This window comes from Eleutherodactylus coqui, chromosome 11 (assembly GCF_035609145.1).
Source record: "Eleutherodactylus coqui strain aEleCoq1 chromosome 11, aEleCoq1.hap1, whole genome shotgun sequence".
NCBI lineage: Eukaryota > Metazoa > Chordata > Amphibia > Anura > Eleutherodactylidae > Eleutherodactylus > Eleutherodactylus coqui.
The window spans coordinates 70,537,563-70,555,578 of record NC_089847.1 but is presented as its reverse complement, the minus strand read 5'-3'; the positions used below and the strand labels follow the sequence as shown (position 1 = coordinate 70,555,578).

General features: G+C 43.7%; 1 protein-coding gene across 5 annotated transcripts in view; it reads left to right on the top strand.

The window, feature by feature from the left end:
* Window positions 1-18,016, top strand: part of LOC136581891 (serine/threonine-protein kinase D1-like) — a 339,882-nt gene that overhangs the window by 20,954 nt on the left and 300,912 nt on the right. The window contains exons 2-3 of one of the 5 annotated variants that reach the window (XM_066582544.1): window positions 2,976-3,095; window positions 11,375-11,969. The exons of 1 other annotated variant lie outside the window; for it this stretch is intronic. In XM_066582544.1, the coding sequence (XP_066438641.1) occupies window positions 11,829-11,969 (141 nt within the window). In that variant the 5' untranslated portion in view covers window positions 2,976-3,095; window positions 11,375-11,828. Of the gene's footprint in view, window positions 1-2,975; window positions 3,096-11,374; window positions 11,970-18,016 lie in introns of those variants that run through there. 3 more of the 5 variants (XM_066582543.1, XM_066582541.1, XM_066582546.1) reach the window with 3 other exon arrangements.

Sequence of the window (18,016 nt, the reverse complement as noted above, 5' to 3'; positions counted from 1 at the left end):
GGGGTGTCAATCCTCATTTTCATGTGCACTATAGGAAAAAGTATGTCTTTAAAATGATATATTTGCAAAAATATGAATTTTTTACTTTTTCTCCTCTAAATTGAATTCCTGAAAAAAAAAAAACTCTGGGGTCAAAATACTCATGACAGCCCTCAGGGAATACATTAAGGGGTGTAGTTTTTAAAATGGATCATTTGTAGGGGTATCTGTTTTCCTACACCAAGCAAAGATTGCAAAGGCTCATAGGTGTCAGAATAATAAAGTGTTCCTCAAAATGCTGAAAAGTAATGTTAAATTTGTACGTCTCCTAAAAAATGGTTAAAAAAACACAAGTTTTTCAAATGTGTATTCCGAATAAAGTAAACAGATGGAAATATATATCTTAGCAAAAATTCACACAGTATTTGCATATATTTGATATATTACAATTGAAAATGTGAAAAAACGACAATTTTTTTTCAAAATTCTCCCAATATTGGCACTTTTAATAAATATACACAAATTCTATTGGACTATTTTCACCACCTAAATGAAGTACAACATATGGCTAAAAAACAATGTCAGGGGCGTGGCCAGCAAATGCCGAGATAGGACGTGTGGGAGACGGTCTCCCGCCGTACTCACCTTCCCCGGGCAGCAACCACCGACAGAGCGGCAAATTTCGCCCATCCAGGATAGGATGGGCAAGAAGAGAACCCCCGGAACAAAAGCGGCGGCTCCGAGCGGCAGAAGAGGGGCACTAGAGCGGTTCCTCGACGCCCCTGGTCAGAGCGGCGGGAAGCCGGCAAAGATGGCGCCGGCGCCCGCTCCCACGAGGTCACGTGGGTCCCAGTCCTCTCCACCGAGCGCTGCGCTACACAACCCGGCTCAGCAGCCGCTGCGGTCTCCGTTCCTTGGCACTCCACGGAGGGAGAAGGAGACAGCCCCAGCACACCAGGAGCTTCCAGCGCGAGAGGACCCCGCACCTGAGGCACCAGAAAAAGCAGGAGGGAGCAACAGAAAGTGAGTTGCACCAACATGGACTCCCCCTCAGTACATACAGCCACACCAGCAGAGGCTTCACCTGCTGCACATTATGCCTCCCCCAATATCAACAGGGGCAATGACCCCCTGGGGTGGTCGGTGTCCCCAGAGAGCAGCACACCCAGCAGCCCAACTGACAATCCACATAAAGGGGAAACCTCTAACAAGGACACTGAACAGTGGAAAATCCACATAATGTTGATCCCCTCAAAAAGCAAGCTGCATGCACTGTTTGCAAAATTTGAAACATCAAACAAGCAGACTCTTGACCGTATCCACTCTGACCTACACCAGATGGGACACAGATTGCTGCAGGTAGAGGAGGTACAAGAAGACACGGTGCCATTTTAGAATCACATAGGCAAGCCACACAATACCAAACAGACCAAATCGCCAACCTGACTATGCATATAGATGACCTTCAGAACAGGAATCAATGAAACAATCTCCGCATCCGGGGTTTATCTGAAGAAGTAGCTGGCCCCCAACTAAAGACGTGGGCACAAACATTTTTTCTACAATTACTAGATCGCGCGCCGGACAACCCGGTCATAATTGACAGGGTACACAGGGTGCTGGGACCCAAGACGACCGACGCAAACAGACCAAGGGACATTAATATGCAGGATCCATTTCTTTAGAGAAAAAGAATCCATTATGCGCGCTGCCAGAGAAAAGGGGAATCTTATGCACGATGGCAAATCACTTATCCTACTCCAAGACCTCAAGACCTTGCACGCCACACTCTCCGCCTCAGGGGCACACTGAGGCCGCTATTAACATTGCTCAGAGAAAAGGACATACCATATCGCTGGGGATACCCATTCTCCCTGACTGCCAGAAAAGTAGGCAAGTCAGCCACATTCCGCATGCTAGGAGACCTTCTTAAATTTTGGGGGACCCTCCAGCTCCCCATGATTGCACTCCCCGACTGGCCAAGCGCCCCAACCTTGCTGACCCCAAGGAGCACTGGCAGACGGTCCAACCCAAACAGCGCCGTGAACGCCGCAGAGGACCTGAAATCGGCACTTGATGCCATCTGCCCCACAGTGAAACCCTCGTGAGAAGGACTGGCCAGAGACTATACTGAAGGAGAGACAAAGAGAACCGGGAGCTAGACCTCCCCTGATCCCTTACCCCACACATGACCCGAACCATTGGCGTGGGGAGAGCATAAGAGAAAAAAATGATGGCCTGGCTGCCCGGTTGGCAGCACCTTCTTTCGTTGCCGGAGTACTTACCGCTCATAACTTTCAAGTTACTGTTGTATATTGGACCATCCGATCTGAACTGCTGCCATTTGGAGGTTATTCGCAGGGTCCCTCTTGGGTACCCCAAATGTTATAATAATTATTCCTGGGGGGGTAGGAGCGGGAGCCGGTCCCGTTCTGTCGGGCACTCTACCACTCCCTGCCTAGGGTGAGCTGTCGCACAACGCTGCAACCACAACACTTCTCACTATGATAGCGTATGCGGCCGCTGAATGCCGCAAAAGGTTTTTTCTTGTAAACCTTTCTTTCTCTTCCCCTCTCTTCTACTCTTTCTGTTACCCTACCCAACCGCACCCATGGTCGCTAAACAATTCCCTCACCTGAATATGGATTATGGCTAATATTACATTTGGCACTTACAACGTGAGAGGGCTGAATAAACCTGCCAAGAGGGGGCAAATACTGGACCACCTGCACAGACATAAAATTATGATTGCTCTCCTGCAGGAAACTCGCTTTCAAGCAAATAAAATCCCTAAATGTAAAAATCGCAATTATACAACATGGCACCACAGCCCGCATCCCAGCAAAAAAGCGGGAGGAACCTCTATAGCCATATACAGGCAACTCCCTCACAAACTTATTTCTTCGTCAATAGACGAAGACGGAAGATATATCTTCTGAAAATTCAAATTTATAAAGAAACTATTACTATCACTAATATATATTTCCTAAATCAAGCGCAGGTACGCTTTGGAATCCGGGTACTTGAGGCCCTGAGGACCTTCGCGGACGGCTCCAACATACTGTTAGGTGGGGACTTCAACCTCTGCATGGAACCTCTACTCGACTCCTCTGGGGGTAAGTCTGTAATTACACACACCTCACTACGTAGGCTACGTAAGGAGCTGACTAGCCTCAGGCTCATTGACTTATGGAGGACCCTACACCCTAAAGAGAGAGACTACAGTTTCTTCTCCCCGTCACACAACTCATACCAACGTCTAGACTTTATATATCTCACATAAACTACTAGACCGTGACCCCTCAAGCACCATAGGCCCCTTTATATGGTCAGACCACGCTCCGGTATGGGGGTCGATCAGACGTGCCACTTAGGACACTACTAACATCAACTAGCACTTAAATAATAATCTGCTGTTGGATTCAGCTTGCATACAAGCGATACAACGGGCCGTTGAAAATTTCAATATAGACCACTCAACAGACAGCACCCCAGACCCTACAAAATGGCAAGCTCTCAAATGTGTACTCAGGGGAATCTTTATCTCCCATGGGGCGCGCCTGAAAAAGGAAAGAGCTACCACCTTGAAGGATCTGTTGTCCCAAATGACCCACCTTGTAAATATAAATAAGAGAGATCCATCAAATGCGAGGGCGTCGGAAATCTCGGAAATCCTGCAATTGCTGGACCAGGCCTCTTTGTGTCGACGGGATAAAACCAGAGGGTACTTCTATGAGCACGGGAATAAATGTGGTAGAGGGCTAGCTAAAGCATTAAACCCACAACCCCCGCAGACTTATATCTTCACAATCAATACGCCAGACGAAGGCCAAGTTAACACCAACACTAAAATAGTAAATGGCTTTCATAACTATTACCATGACCTATATAATCTGCCGGACAGATGAAGCCCTGCTACGGGATAGAGACCATTACCAGCTTAACTTTGCTCCCAAACGTATTCCGGAAACGGAGGAGGGCGAGCTCAAGGGAGACATCACCCATGAAGGAAGAGGCTATCCAGTCCCTGAAAATTGGAAAAAGCCTGGGACCAGACGGCTTTACGCCACGCTCCTACAAACTCCTTGCAGAAGATTTGGCCCCCCTAATGCTCAAAACATTCAACTATATATCCAGTTCCTGCCCCTTCCCCGCTCAAGCTCTACAAGCTGTGATCACAGTAATTCCCAAGACAGGAAAGGACCCCGCATCCTGCAGCGGTTATAGACCGATATCCCTTTTAAACGTGGAAACCAAGATCTTCTCAAAAATCTTAGCTACCCGTAGGCCTGCAATCTTATATCCCGTCACTAATTCATAAGGACCAGGTGGGCTTTGTCCCGGGGAGGGAGGCAGAGGACAACACAATTAGAACACTTGCCCTCGTGTCCCGGGCGCGTGCGTCCAGGGATCCCCTGTGCCTACTCTCGGTGGATGCAGAAAAAGCGTTTGACAGAGTGGGATGGGGGTTCCTGGAGGCGGTGCTGGGACGAGTGGGCATGGGCCCAAGACTTAGGAGCTGGATAATGGCGCTATACAAGTGTCCCTCCGCTCGGGTCCGGGTCAGTGGTCAACTCTCATCACCCATACAAATACGTAATGGCACGAGACAGGGTTGTCCTCTGTCTCCCTTCCTGTACATCCTGGTAATGGAGACCCTGGCGAACGCTCTTCGAGGAGACACTAATAATAGCGGCGTTAGAATAGGTAGCAAGGAAAATAAAATAGCCCTATATGCGGATGATCTGCTGGTATATGTAACAAACCCCAGAATCGCTCTTCCTAACATCCTAGCAGAATTTAAAAGGTTCGGGAAACTTTCCAATTTTAAAGTGAATCTCAGTAAGTCAACAATTTTTAATGTCACGCTAGCAGACTCGGAGACGGAAGCTTTGAAACCCACTCTCCCGTTTAAATGGAAACAGGACGATCTCAAATATCTAGGTGTCACAATTACAAAAGACCTAGACAAGCTCTTTGAAAAAAACTTTAAACCCCTCCTTGCCACGCTAGAAGCAGACTTTAAGAGATGGCAACTGGTCCCCATGTCCTGGTTCGGCAGAATAAACGCAATAAAAATGAATGTGTTACCGCGATTTCTCTACCTGCTCCAAACAGTGCCCATCCACATACCCGGGTCATTCCTATCACAGATTAGGAAAGCCATCATGACTTACATCTGGGGGAGTAGCAGACCCAGGCGCAACTGGAGGGCCCTCACCGGTCCCAAGGACCGGGGAGGCATGGGCATCCCAAACGTTGCCTTATACCATAAAGCAGCACTGTCTAAACGGATCCTAGACTTGTTAATAAAAGAGCTCAGAAACTATGGGTAGAGACTGAACAGGACTCGGTTCCCTTTAATGGCGAAGGACTCATCTGGGTCCCAGGCAACGGGAAACATAAAGGTTTGGGCTGGTCTCCATTTATAGAAGACTTAGTCTCGACCTGGCTAAAATCGGCGACTAAAACAGGCATGATCCTTAGACCAGGCCCACTCACTCCCCTGGTTGGTAACATAGATATTCCTAACTTCTTAAAGAGTACCCCCCTGACGAACGCTATCACAGACACGATCCTCAGGGTCAGGGACATAACTCTAGGGGACGGATTCAAAACACTACATGAACTACTGGAAGGACAAAGACCCCCACCCGGAGCGTGGTTTCAATATCTACAACTGCGTCACTACGCGGGGGCCTTAGGCGATACACACCAGATAAGACGCCCTCTTACCACCTTCGAGAAGATGTGCCTATTGGCCTCTACGGCTCAACAAAAAATATCATCTCTGTACAGGATGTTAACAGAGGAAGACACACGTAACAGTAACAAAGACCAGGAAAGGGAATGGGAGAGGGACCTTGGAATCGCACCCCCAGAGGAGTCATGGAGGAAGTCATACATTCTTACTCACAAATTAAATGTATCCAGTAAATTGCCAGAATTAAACTATAAAATCCTAACAAGATGGTACCGAACTCAGGCGGGACTAGCTAGGCTATTCCCCCAGTACCCGGATACCTGCTGGAGATGCCAAAGAGAAACTGGTACGCTAGTTCACATATGGTGGTCCTGCCCCCAGATCCTTCCCCTCTGGAAGGAGGTTAATGCCTTATATTCCTGTATATGTAGATGTCAAATCACCTTCACGCCAGAAATGGCCTTGCTCTCCATGGTCCCTGGTTCAATAGCCCGGTCTAAAGGTTCCCTACTTAGATTTTTCGTCCTGGCCATGCGACCGATAATTCCCAGAAACTGGAAATCTACGACAGCCCCCATAAGACTGAAGTGGCTGGAAGCGCTAGATCACATAAGGTACATAGAGGAACTTTGCGCAGACGAGATGAGACACAACAAATACATCTCAACGTGGTTGGTCTGGAACAAATTCCGTCTCTCCCCCGGCCTAAACACGTGGCTCGACAGCGGAGCTCTGCCAACATTTATAGCCACCTCCATAGTCCGCTCTATCAATCCATAAATCATATCCCTATTGCTACCTACCCGAAAACCAGGGTCGCCTACTCCCCATCCCCTCGCACCTTCCACCTGTTCCCTTTCTACCTATCTACCTAATGCTCTTTTTTTTTTTTTTTTTATTTCCTTTTTTTTTCCTTTTTTTTTCTTTCTCCTTTCTTATTCCTGCTGTTCTTTATTTTATGTTAAATAAATAATTACTAGCCCACCAGGGCATATTGTTGTTAAAATAGGCTTGTTTAAACAGAAAAACGAAGAAACTGCCTTAGAGATTGAGAACGTGGATGAAAAATGAAGACAGACTGAGTATTTGTTAACCATAACTATGTTTATTCATGACATCTCTCCACAATGTTGTAACTGATGTTTATTCATGGCAGACTAAATAAAAAATGTTTGTTTGAACCATAAAAAACAATGTCAGAATCACTTGGATATGCAAAATCTTTACGGAACTATTCTATGTTAAAGTGACGCATGTCAGACTTCCAAAATTTGGCCTGGTCATTAAGGCGCAAACAGGCTTGGTCACTAAGGGGTTAAGGATGCGGCCCTTTCTTTTTTTTTTTTTTTTCTTTTTTCGGTTTTCCCTCCCCCTTTTAAAAAAATCATAACTCTTATTTATCGATTTGACGTAGATGTCTGAGGGCTTGATTTTTGCGGGTCAAGATGTATTTTTCGGTGGTACTATTTAATGTACCATATAATGTACTGAAAAACTTAACAAAATATTCCAAGTGGAGTGAAATGGAAAAAAGGAAATTCCTCTAATTTTTTTTTCCAAAATATTTTTTATTGGATTTCACAAGAATTTATTTACATAACATTGTTTTCTCACAAAATAAGATATCATCGGCTTGAAGGGTCAATATGAATAGAAAATTAAGATTTGAGAGTTGGATTATAGCAATCCATCCTATTGTATGTGAAAATGATGTATAATATAATGGAAGACATCGAATATGTAACATTATCAAACAACATTATATCAACGTATAGCACTGCCAAAGATTCCAATTGCTATTATTGGATCTTGCATACATTTTTTCATAAATATAGTGGTCTGCTATCGTGTCTGTTAATTCTTTAAGACAAGGGGGAGTGCATGATTTCCATTTCCTGGCTATAACTAGCTTGGCTGTTAGCAAGAATGGCATATCCATTTCCTATATTCTCGTGGAATGCAATTGCACTCCAAAAGCAGTAGCGCTAACTGAGAATTGCTGGGCATGTGAATTTCCCCATGTGAGAGCCATGTAGCAAGGAGTGAATATGATAATATGAGTACAATTCATTAATGGATAGATTGTATTTCTTCTTGAGTTTATGAAATGAAATTACTTACCTGCCAACAGAAAGGTCTGATATAAACCCAATACCCTGTTTGCTCCACTCTCTAATATTCAGGTTAAAGGAGATGTCCCGCGCCGAAACGGGTTTTTTTTTTTTTAAACCCCCCCCCCCGTTCGGCGCGAGACAACCCCGATGCAGGGGTTAAAAAAACCACCCGCACAGCGCTTACCTGAATCCCGGCGGTCCGGCGTCTTCATACTCACCTGCTGAAGATGGCCGCCGGGATCCTCTATCTTCATGGACCGCAGGGCTTCTGTGCGGTCCATTGCCGATTCCAGCCTCCTGATTGGCTGGAATCGGCACGTGACGGGGCGGAGCTACACGGAGCCCCATAGAGAAGAGGAGAAGACCCGGACTGCGCAAGCGCGGCTAATTTGGCCATCGGAGGGCGAAAATTAGTCGGCACCATGGAGACGAGGACGCCAGCAACGGAGCAGGTAAGTATAAAACTTTTTATAACTTCTGTATGGCTCATAATTAATGCACAATGTATATTACAAAGTGCATTATTATGGCCATACAGAAGTGTATAACCCCACTTGCTGCCTCGGGACATCTCCTTTAAGGATGAAATGAGTGAGTTTCTAGGAGTAGTTTTGAGATGTTTCCTGTCCGAAGCCAACTTAAACTTGTACACACATAGGTTCCAAGCGCGAAGTGTTCACTGCATAGGGAGAGACAGGTTCTGAATATCCAGGGAAGGAGAGGGTGTCGGATTTAATATAGCAAGCATTGAGACTTTGAGGAGGGAATCTAAAGATCAGTTTCTATTGAGTTGTTTTTCTATTATACTTCAAGTAGATGCTTGGGTTTCGTCCAACCTTCATGTAGACTGATTCATAATTGTTGCTTGGTAATATGCCCAACTGACCTGTGTCTAAAGATCTGGAGCTCCAAATTGTGGCCCACAGACTGGACAAGATCTGTCTCCATCACACTTCCAAAAAAAGGTGATGCTCAAGAATGTTCCAATTACAGCACCATCACCCTCATACCTCACGCAAGCAAAATTCTTTTAAAGATCATACAAAAACGCATTGCAACAATTGTAGAACGGGAACTGACGGATGTTCAAGCTGGCTTCCACAAAGCACGTGGCACCAGAGACCAAATTGTGAACCTGCGCTGGAACATGGAGAAGACCCAGGAGTATCAAAAGGATGTGTTTCATCGACTACAGCAAAGTTTTTGACTGTGTCAAACATGACAAACTTTGGAAGTGTCAAAAGCAAATGGGCATCCCAGAGCATATTGAACAGCTTATAAGGCCGCTTTACAAGAACTAAGAAGCAACAGTCAGGACAGCTTATGAAAACACGGTTGGTTCGGAATCGAGAAAGGCGTATGGCAAGGCTGCATTCTATCACCAGTCCTTTCCAATCTATACACAGAAACGATCATGAGGTGAAGCAATTTGGATGCAGTAGAAATCAGAGTCCAAATCTGTGGCAGAAATGTCAACAACCTCCGATAGGCAGATAAAACCACCCTGCTTGCAGAAAGTAAAAGGGACCTGGAATACCTTATCCATCGAGTGCAAAAGGAAAGCGAACACATTGGACTTTATTTCAACAGCAAGAAAACGAAAGTCATAACCACGGTAGGCAACGGTACAGTGAACATAAAAATTAACAATGAAGAAGTCGATATGGTCCAGGATTTCATTTTCCTTGGATCCAAAATGGATTGCAATGGGCAATCTGGACCTGAGATCAAGAGACAGATTACACTTGGTAGGAATGCAATGCAAGGAATGGAAAAGATCTGAAAAAGCAAGGATGTTAGCATTGCAACAAAAACCAGACTGGTTAATGCAATCGTCTTTCCCATAACGACATATGGTTGCGAAAGTTGGATGCTCAGAAAAACAGACAGAGGGAAAATTGATGCTTTGAACTGTGTTGCTGGAGGAGAATGCTGCGGATACCTTGGACTACCATAGCTGTGAATAGCTGTGAAAGACGGAAATGCATAGAGAACATTGATCCATGGAGTGACCAGGGCCAGATGTGACTGAACTCATCATCATCATCATCAATATGCCCATAGGTTAGAGACCCCTAAACACCCTTGTCTCCCATGCAGGTACAAAATTGAGGCTGCAACCCTGGATCTTTTATTGTTCCATGTACAGCGTAAAAATTGCTTCTGGAATTTTGTTACATTGTATTGAGGGAATGGATAACCCAAGGTGCGAAATGCATATAAGATTTTTAGTAATACCAACATTTTATATAGCACTATTCTTCCGATCCAGGAAGACTCTGTTTTTCCCATCGATTCTAATTCCCTCTGTATTTCGGGAAGTAAAGGATTGAAATTGGAGGAGATAATACTTGATAATGGGTAGCATAATTTTATGCCAAGATATGGAACTACTGATTGCCAAATGAAAGAACTCCTTTTTTATATCCATTTTAGTTTAGTATCAATATTTATGCTCAATGTCTAGGACTTTGAGGAGGAGGAGAGGGAGTCAGTTAGAGACAGGAGCACATCCTCAGCAAAAAGTGCGTTTTTTAAAAATTTTATTTATTTATTTATTTTTTTAATGTTGCTCGAGTGCCATGGAGAACCCTTGATCCCCAAGGAGATTCTGATCAGTTCTGACATAGGTTCTGTGATCATTATCCGACTTCCCAATGTCATAGAAACATTAAATTTGGCACAAGCATAGATTATGTCCAAAATAGGAAAAGTAAAGGCATCCCAACTTGATTATTCAATTCTAAGTGCAAAAGAATTAGCATCCAAATTTTACATACGGAATCTAATTCTCTCCCTTCCCGATGTCATAGAAACTTGAAATTTGGCACGAGCATTGATTGTCATAAATAGGAAAAGTTAATGGGTCCCAACTCGATTATTCAATTCTAAGTGCAAAAGAATTAGCATCCAAATTTTATGTACCTAATCTAATTCTCTCACTCCCTGATGTCATTTTATATAAAGGAAACGTCACATGGTTACCTCCACATGTTGTTTTCTGGGTAACGCAAAGAACCATAACAATAAAGATGCATAAAGATACAAAAAGATGTTTAACTATTATGCCTCCTGCTTATGGGTGGATATCCGCGGCTGGTGTCCGCACAGCGGATCCGCAACAAATACCGCCTGTAGCATGCTATGGGAAATCGATTCTTCTGTACACTTTCAGAAGCCAATTGCGGTTTCCGCAAGCGGAGAAAAAAAAAATCACAGCATGCTCCATTTTTTTTCATGGATTCCGTGTGGATGGCTTCCATTGAAATCAATGGAAGCTGTTCGATCCGCGGCCCTTCCGCAATTGACATTACGGAAAGGTTGCGGATTCCACGTCATTGCTAGGCAATGACGCAGGAGGAGCAGTAGTTTAAGAAACAAAATCTGTATTGCGCATGTCTGACCGCGAGCCGTGTGGACCGTGCAGGAGGCATTACAGATTTACGAGGTTAAAGTAATGTCATTCTGTATGATACAGGAATTCAATGTTCTATTCTCCATTTTGCGAGCTGCAAAACTGCTGTACCTTTATTTTCTGCTATTAGACTAATATACAGCACATTTTGTTCTTCCACAGAAAGAAGACTGAAATACTAGTCTTTAGCTTTGGAACTCTTACTCAGCTAACATCAACAATGGATTTGTTAAGCTCATGAACGTCTTAAAGAAAATAAGTATGCACGCCTGAATTCCTTGAGTCTTCCTGGAAAAGACTAAAGTTACACATCAGAGGAGATCATCATGGTGAAACTATTATTTGCTGCATTCCTTTGATTTTTTTTTGTAACTTTTGGATTACCTGACAGTATAGTTCAGCCATCAACAAGTTTATTTTTTCATATTCAGTGCAAAAATACAGGAACTGTGGAACATTATCTACCAGAAGTGAGACATGACTTCTAATGCTCAAGTTGCTGATCGATAAATGTTTCCTCCATTTGTATTGGTACATGGAAAGAAATACCCAGTAAACCTCTCCTAATAGTCAGTATAACTTGGTGCCAGTCCAGTATTCAAAGTGGATTTTCATAATGACTTTGGATAAAGTATCTCCAGGAAAAACAACAATCAGGCTCCAGATAGGACTATGTCGTGAGACCTATCATCTCCACCCAAGTGAGACCAATTATGTCACACTAAAGAGACTTGCTGTGGACCTTGTAGAAAAGAAGGTAGGAGTTTATTTTTGTTATTAAAGGGGTTGTCCCGCGCCGAAACGGGTTTTGTTTTTTTTTAAAACCCCCCCCACCCCCCCGTTCGGCGCGAGACAACCCCGATGCAGGGGTTAAAAAAACAAACCGGAGAGTGCTTACCTGAATCCCGGCGGTCTGGCGTCTTCATACTCACCTGCTGAAGATGGCCGCCGGGGTCTGCTCCCTCCGTGGACCGCAGCTCTTCTGTGCGGTCCATTGCCGATTCCAGCCTCCTGATTGGCTGGAATCGGCACATGACGGGGCGGAGCTACACGGAGGCGGCATTCTGCACGAGCGGCCCCATTGAAGACAGCAGAAGACCCGGACTGCGCAAGCGCGGCTAATTTGGCCATCGGAGGCCGAAAATTAGTCGGCAACATGGAGACGAGGACGCCAGCAACGGAGCAGGTAAGTATAAAACTTTTTATAACTTCTGTATGGCTCATAATTAATGCACAATGTACATTACAAAGTGCATTAATATGGCCATACAGAAGTGTATAGACCCACTTGCTGCCGCGGGACAACCCCTTTAAAGCTTTAAATGTAACATTATGAGGATGAATTCACCAACACTGGAATTATTAGGGAGAGGTGGTACCAAAATCGGGAGACAGTGCAAATGCCAGGTATATGCTGATGTTGACCTTTTTCTTCTGTTTTATTCTTCATACTTTTATGACTGTAGAGCTAAAAGCTACATAATGTGATGTATGTCAGCTACGGCATCTTTGCAATCAGGTAGGAAGTTCACAGCATCAGATCCATTGCATCTTTGCAATCAGGCAGGAGTACACCTTTAAGGCCAATTGTGGAAGACAACCTTTTTATTAATGAAAATCAGTTGGACAATCAGTTGATCGTCATGGGTTCTGTTTATCTAACCCATGACGATCCATCATGTGTCTGGCCAGAGTATTACAGTGGTAATAATAGGTAGTATTTCATGGTACCCATTAAAATGAATTGCTGTCCATGTAATACATAGATTCTTTGGTATACCAAGTGAGAGTTACTCTATATAGACTGGTTATTCATTCTGGCTTATCGAGAAGGGTCTATAATAGTCCAAATAGGGCATATGAACAACCACTTTGCAAGCTTAAGCCTTAAAAAGACATTTAATTTTCAAAATGTTTAAGTTGTGTTCCTTTCTTATTAAAATATGGAACACCGCTGAATACAAGGTGGCCAGGATGATGGAAATAGCTGAGCTATGCTATTTTTGTAACTCCCATAGAGGCCAAGGGGAGTTATGCAAACTGTGTAGCACAGTAAGCTGTACTGTTCCTGCAGCGTTTGAGTTACAGAAACAGCATACCTCGCTGTGCTATGTTTGAATAATTATCATTGTCTTCTATGGGAATTACAGAAACAGCTGGGCTCAGCTTTTTCTATCCTCTCAACTCTCGCCAACGTGGCTGTTGGTGGTGAGGGCCTAAAAGATAGGCATGGATTCCATAGGTGGCCAAGATACTTTTATGGCATATTATTTTTTATTGCATTTTAAAACTTGTGAACCTATGCTTATAAATTAGGGTATTACATTTAGAAAAAGTCTTTAATATGTATCTATTATTGCAATAACTTTTTTTTATGAGGTAAAACAATTCTGATAGAACAGCAGTAAATTAAAATTAATTTTTCAACAGTGGGCATGGGGGTTTGTTGGCAAAATACAGGAAAAGATAAAAGCTGTCACTATTCTAGATCATGGTACTCCATGAAAGGCCAATAGAATACTGTTTTAGTGATACAGTAATACAAGGCACATAATTCAGTTGAGTGCAAGTGTACAAATTTCTTAATTGTGCAAGTCTATAATATATCTAAAATAAGATATTCTATGAAATATTGTAGATATTTTTTCCCCAGCTTTACATCGGTCATCAGTACAGATCTAGTCTAGATGTATAAGTATCACTGCTCTAGTTGGCATGATAAAGAACTAAGCAGTATATAGCTATCGAGAGAGTATACAGCTGCAGCGAAATTTCGTGCAGATATGAGTTATCACTACATTTTCCATGCTGTGTTTGTCATAAACAATAGTTTGAGAGAAGAGCAAATAATACAAAAAATGTTAATTTAACGAATGTCAAATATACAGGGTGGGTCATAGACAAGTAACCTGCCACCATATTCTTATGAACATGTGTACCATAGTAACCAATCACAGCACAGCTTTTATTTCTTACACTGCTAAGCTAAAATGAAAGCTGAGCTGTGACTGGTTGTTATGAGCAACAAAAACAGATTTTGTTTTAGACAGCTTTCATAAAAGTGTGGTGCTGGACTACTTTTCTGTGGCCACCCTGTACTTGCCAATTGGCGAGCAACGTGATTTGGAAAATGGCAACTAATATTTTGAATAAGCTATGTCCTTTGTGAAGATTATTTACTATTTTGTTATTTTTAGAGTAGGTGGAAAGGGTAGACTATTAAAAGCCAGACCAAGAAAGTTGTTCTGAACGAGTATTCATGAGTTTTCATGCATAATCCAACATAAAGCACAGAAGATACTGTGCACATTTGCTCGGGCACAGCTCGTTGACATGGGTTGGGGAATGACCCTCGCCCTGATTTGCATGGCTATTGTGTGCTGCTGGGATCTGTAGTTCTAAGCTTCCTAGCAGCACAGCCCTTACAGGGTTAATTGATTGAGCTGGCTGGGTATGGTACTTCCTGCTAGTCAATCTCCTGGGTCTGTGCTCACATATAAACCCAGCTCCTGGTCAGTCTGTCTGGTGTTGAGCAATCATGAATCCTTGTTTGTTGCAAGCTTGCTGTGTGATCTGTGTCTTGCTGGTTCATGTCCGTTTGTTTGTTTATATTCTGTCAGTTTTGTGTCAGCTTGCTGTGTGATCTGTGTCCTGTCCTGTTGCAGCTTGCTGTGTGAACTGTATCTAGTGCTGTTGGACTCCTGGTTAGTGTAGGGACTAGCGGTATAGCCAGGAGCCGTGAAGTGGCCTGCTAGCTTTCATGTTTTGTACAAAATGTCAACTAATACCTGGCATTTATATTCAGCTTATCATCTGCTATTAGTGTTTGCATTGTGGCTGCTGTATGCTGTGTATTCTGGCTCTGTGTGTCCTGTTGTTCAGTCCCTGTCATGTGGCATGTGAATGCATCCTGTTCTGGTGCGTGGCTCCTAGGATCAGCTAGGGCCCAGATCTGAAGACCGCTGGGCTGCCCTTATTGGGGCAATGTCCCCGCTCAGGTAGGGCCTTGCCATCCTCCCGTGTAGAACAGGGTCAGTTTGCATGAAACCCGTGTGCATACCCAGTCCACTCTGGTCGCGATCGTATGGGCCCCATGCTTACTTTGCCCACACAATCATAACAGCTATTAAGCCAAATAAGGTGTCGGTGTTTGAGGTTAAGTGCAGTGTTTTGCACACCTCCATAGACTCCTTTTGGTTTCCAAATGCACACAAAAATAGAGCATTCTGTCTTTTGTTTCATGCAAGCAAAAAGCAACAGTGAGAAGGAACCCATTGAAAACAATGGGATCTGTTCTCTGCATTTGCAAATGCATGCACAAACACGCCATGTGAATAAGCTCTAAATGTGAGATAAGTGATGGTGAACTCGCTGGCAATAACATGATGATGAGTCTACAACATATAGCAGTGACAGGGTTCGAATGAACATTTTGTTCTTTTTTAGTTTATAGGTGTTGAAATGCATTCACTAATGATTTGCTAATAATAGTGATGGAATGGAACTCAAAGTTATATTGCCTCTCTTACAGAAATTTACTGGAAAAGACAAAAAGAACAGTTACTCAGACCAACTTCACACTGGCAAGCGCAATATAGGGGTGTGAATCTTGCCTCATATCGCACTCCGCACCATGTGAAAGCACCATGGATGCAAGGCGTTTTCATGTGAAAAAAGCCTTGCATCACTGTGGGGATGAAAGGAATCCCCCGCCACAGCTGACTGCAGACTTCTTCCATTGCTTTCAATGGAGCTGGCACTGCTGCCGCTGGCCACATTGAAAACAATGGCGCTACAATGTGAGATCTTGCAGCTAGGTAGAACATGCAGCAATTTGTTTCCTACATAGCATTACAGTGCAGTGCCATACAGGAAAATATTGCTAATGTGCATGAACCCATTCAAAAAAATGGGGTTCATATATTTGTACGTCTCGCAACGCACAAATCTTGCGTGATTTTCATGCCAGTGTGAAGGCAGCCTCAAGATACAGAAATCCTTTTACTTAGTGCAAAAACAGGTAATAGGTATTATGCAAACCTGAATATGTTGTGATGATTCAAGAACAACACTGATGGAGTTACTTAGGAAGGAGTCAATTGCAGCTTACTTCCAGAATGGACATTTTGATGATTCGCCACAGCTGCATCAAATTATTAAAACCAAAAGTTGGTAGGGTTAACAGCGTTATTGACTATCCAGGACCGCTCTAGTAAGATAATTGATATTTTATTAATACTTGATAGAACACTTCATCGCTGAATCGTCATCAGATCACAACATTGACAATCAAATATGACAAGTAGTCTAAAAGAGGCCTTCCGCAGTTCATCTTCAGTGCTATTAAAAAGTCTACAATTGTTACTTGATTGTCTCATTATCCTAAAAAAAATGTGGAGGACATAGAGACTGTATTATGCTTACCAACTTGATTGTGCTAAAAAAAATACCAGCTGGCTGACAGATGGACAATCTAATTAGTTGTTCACCTGCACAATTGCCTGAATCTATTACAAATATTTATGACCATGCCCAGGTAAGTATTGCCACACAACAGAAAGAAGAAAAATATCCTTTCTTATTAGTCCATACCTATGACTGTCATTACAAATATTTATTTAAAAAAAAAAAAGACAACAAAATTGTATACTGGTTATTGGTCATTTGAACAAAAGAATGTGGCCAACAGCATGTGGGAACATGGCCTTAATGCTTATTTCATGTTTGTTATGAGTTTTTTAGTTGTATGTAGTATGTTACTGTAGTGCTTCTGGCGCTAGGTTTGTAGCCGCAGGTTTTGTAGCCATGCAGGTCCAGAGAGTAGTCAGAGGAAAGCCGTGAGTCTGTATCCGTAGGTCTCGGTTCGCAGTAAAAATAGAAGAGGCAGTAGTGTTGTCAGGAAGAAAAGCCTGAGGTCAGTATCTGAAGGTCTTGATTTGCAGTACAAATAGAGGAGGGTAGCATTGTAAGGAAGGGAAGCCAGAGGTTGGTAACTGTAGAGTTTAGTTTGAGTTTAGCAGGCAGCAGAGGGTCTTATTTAAGGCTGTGACGCACAATAATCACATGCTGGAGGAGAGACCAGTCCAGATTTATATAATGCCTCTAATTAGGAGCAGGGTAAAGCCAAGACAAGGAAATGGATCAGAAACCCCAAGAACGTTGCTAGGTGTTTAGCAGAGAAACTATCCAAGTCCTGGATGGCTCAGTGGAGAATGCTGCCAACTGCAATGCAGGAGGTTCTGGGTTCGAGCCCTGCACCTGCATCATCACTCCTTAAAGGGGTTGTCCCGCGAAAGCAAGTGGGGTTATACACTTCTGTATGGCCATGTTAATGCACTTTGTAATGTACATTGTGCATTAAATATGAGCCAAACAGAAGTTATTCACTTACCTGTTCCGTTGCTAGCGTCCTCGTCTCCATGGTGCCGTCAAATTTTCAGCGTCTAATCGCCCGATTAGACGCGCTTGCGCAGTCCGGTCTTCTTCTTTTCTCAATGGGGCCGCTCGTGCCGGAGAGCGGCTCCTCGTAGCTCCGCCCCGTCACGTGCCGATTCCAGCCAATCAGGAGGCTGGAATCGGCAATGGACCGCACAGAAGAGCTGCGGTCCACCGAGGGAGAAGATCCTGGCGGCCATCTTCACCAGGTAAGTAAGAAGTCACCGGAGCGCGGGGATTCAGGTAAGCACTGTCCGGTTTTTATTTTTAACCCCTGCATCGGGTTTGTCTCGCGCCGAACGGGGGGGCTATTGAAAAAAAAAACAACCCGTTTCGGCGCGGGACAACCCCTTTAAAGGGGTTGTCCCG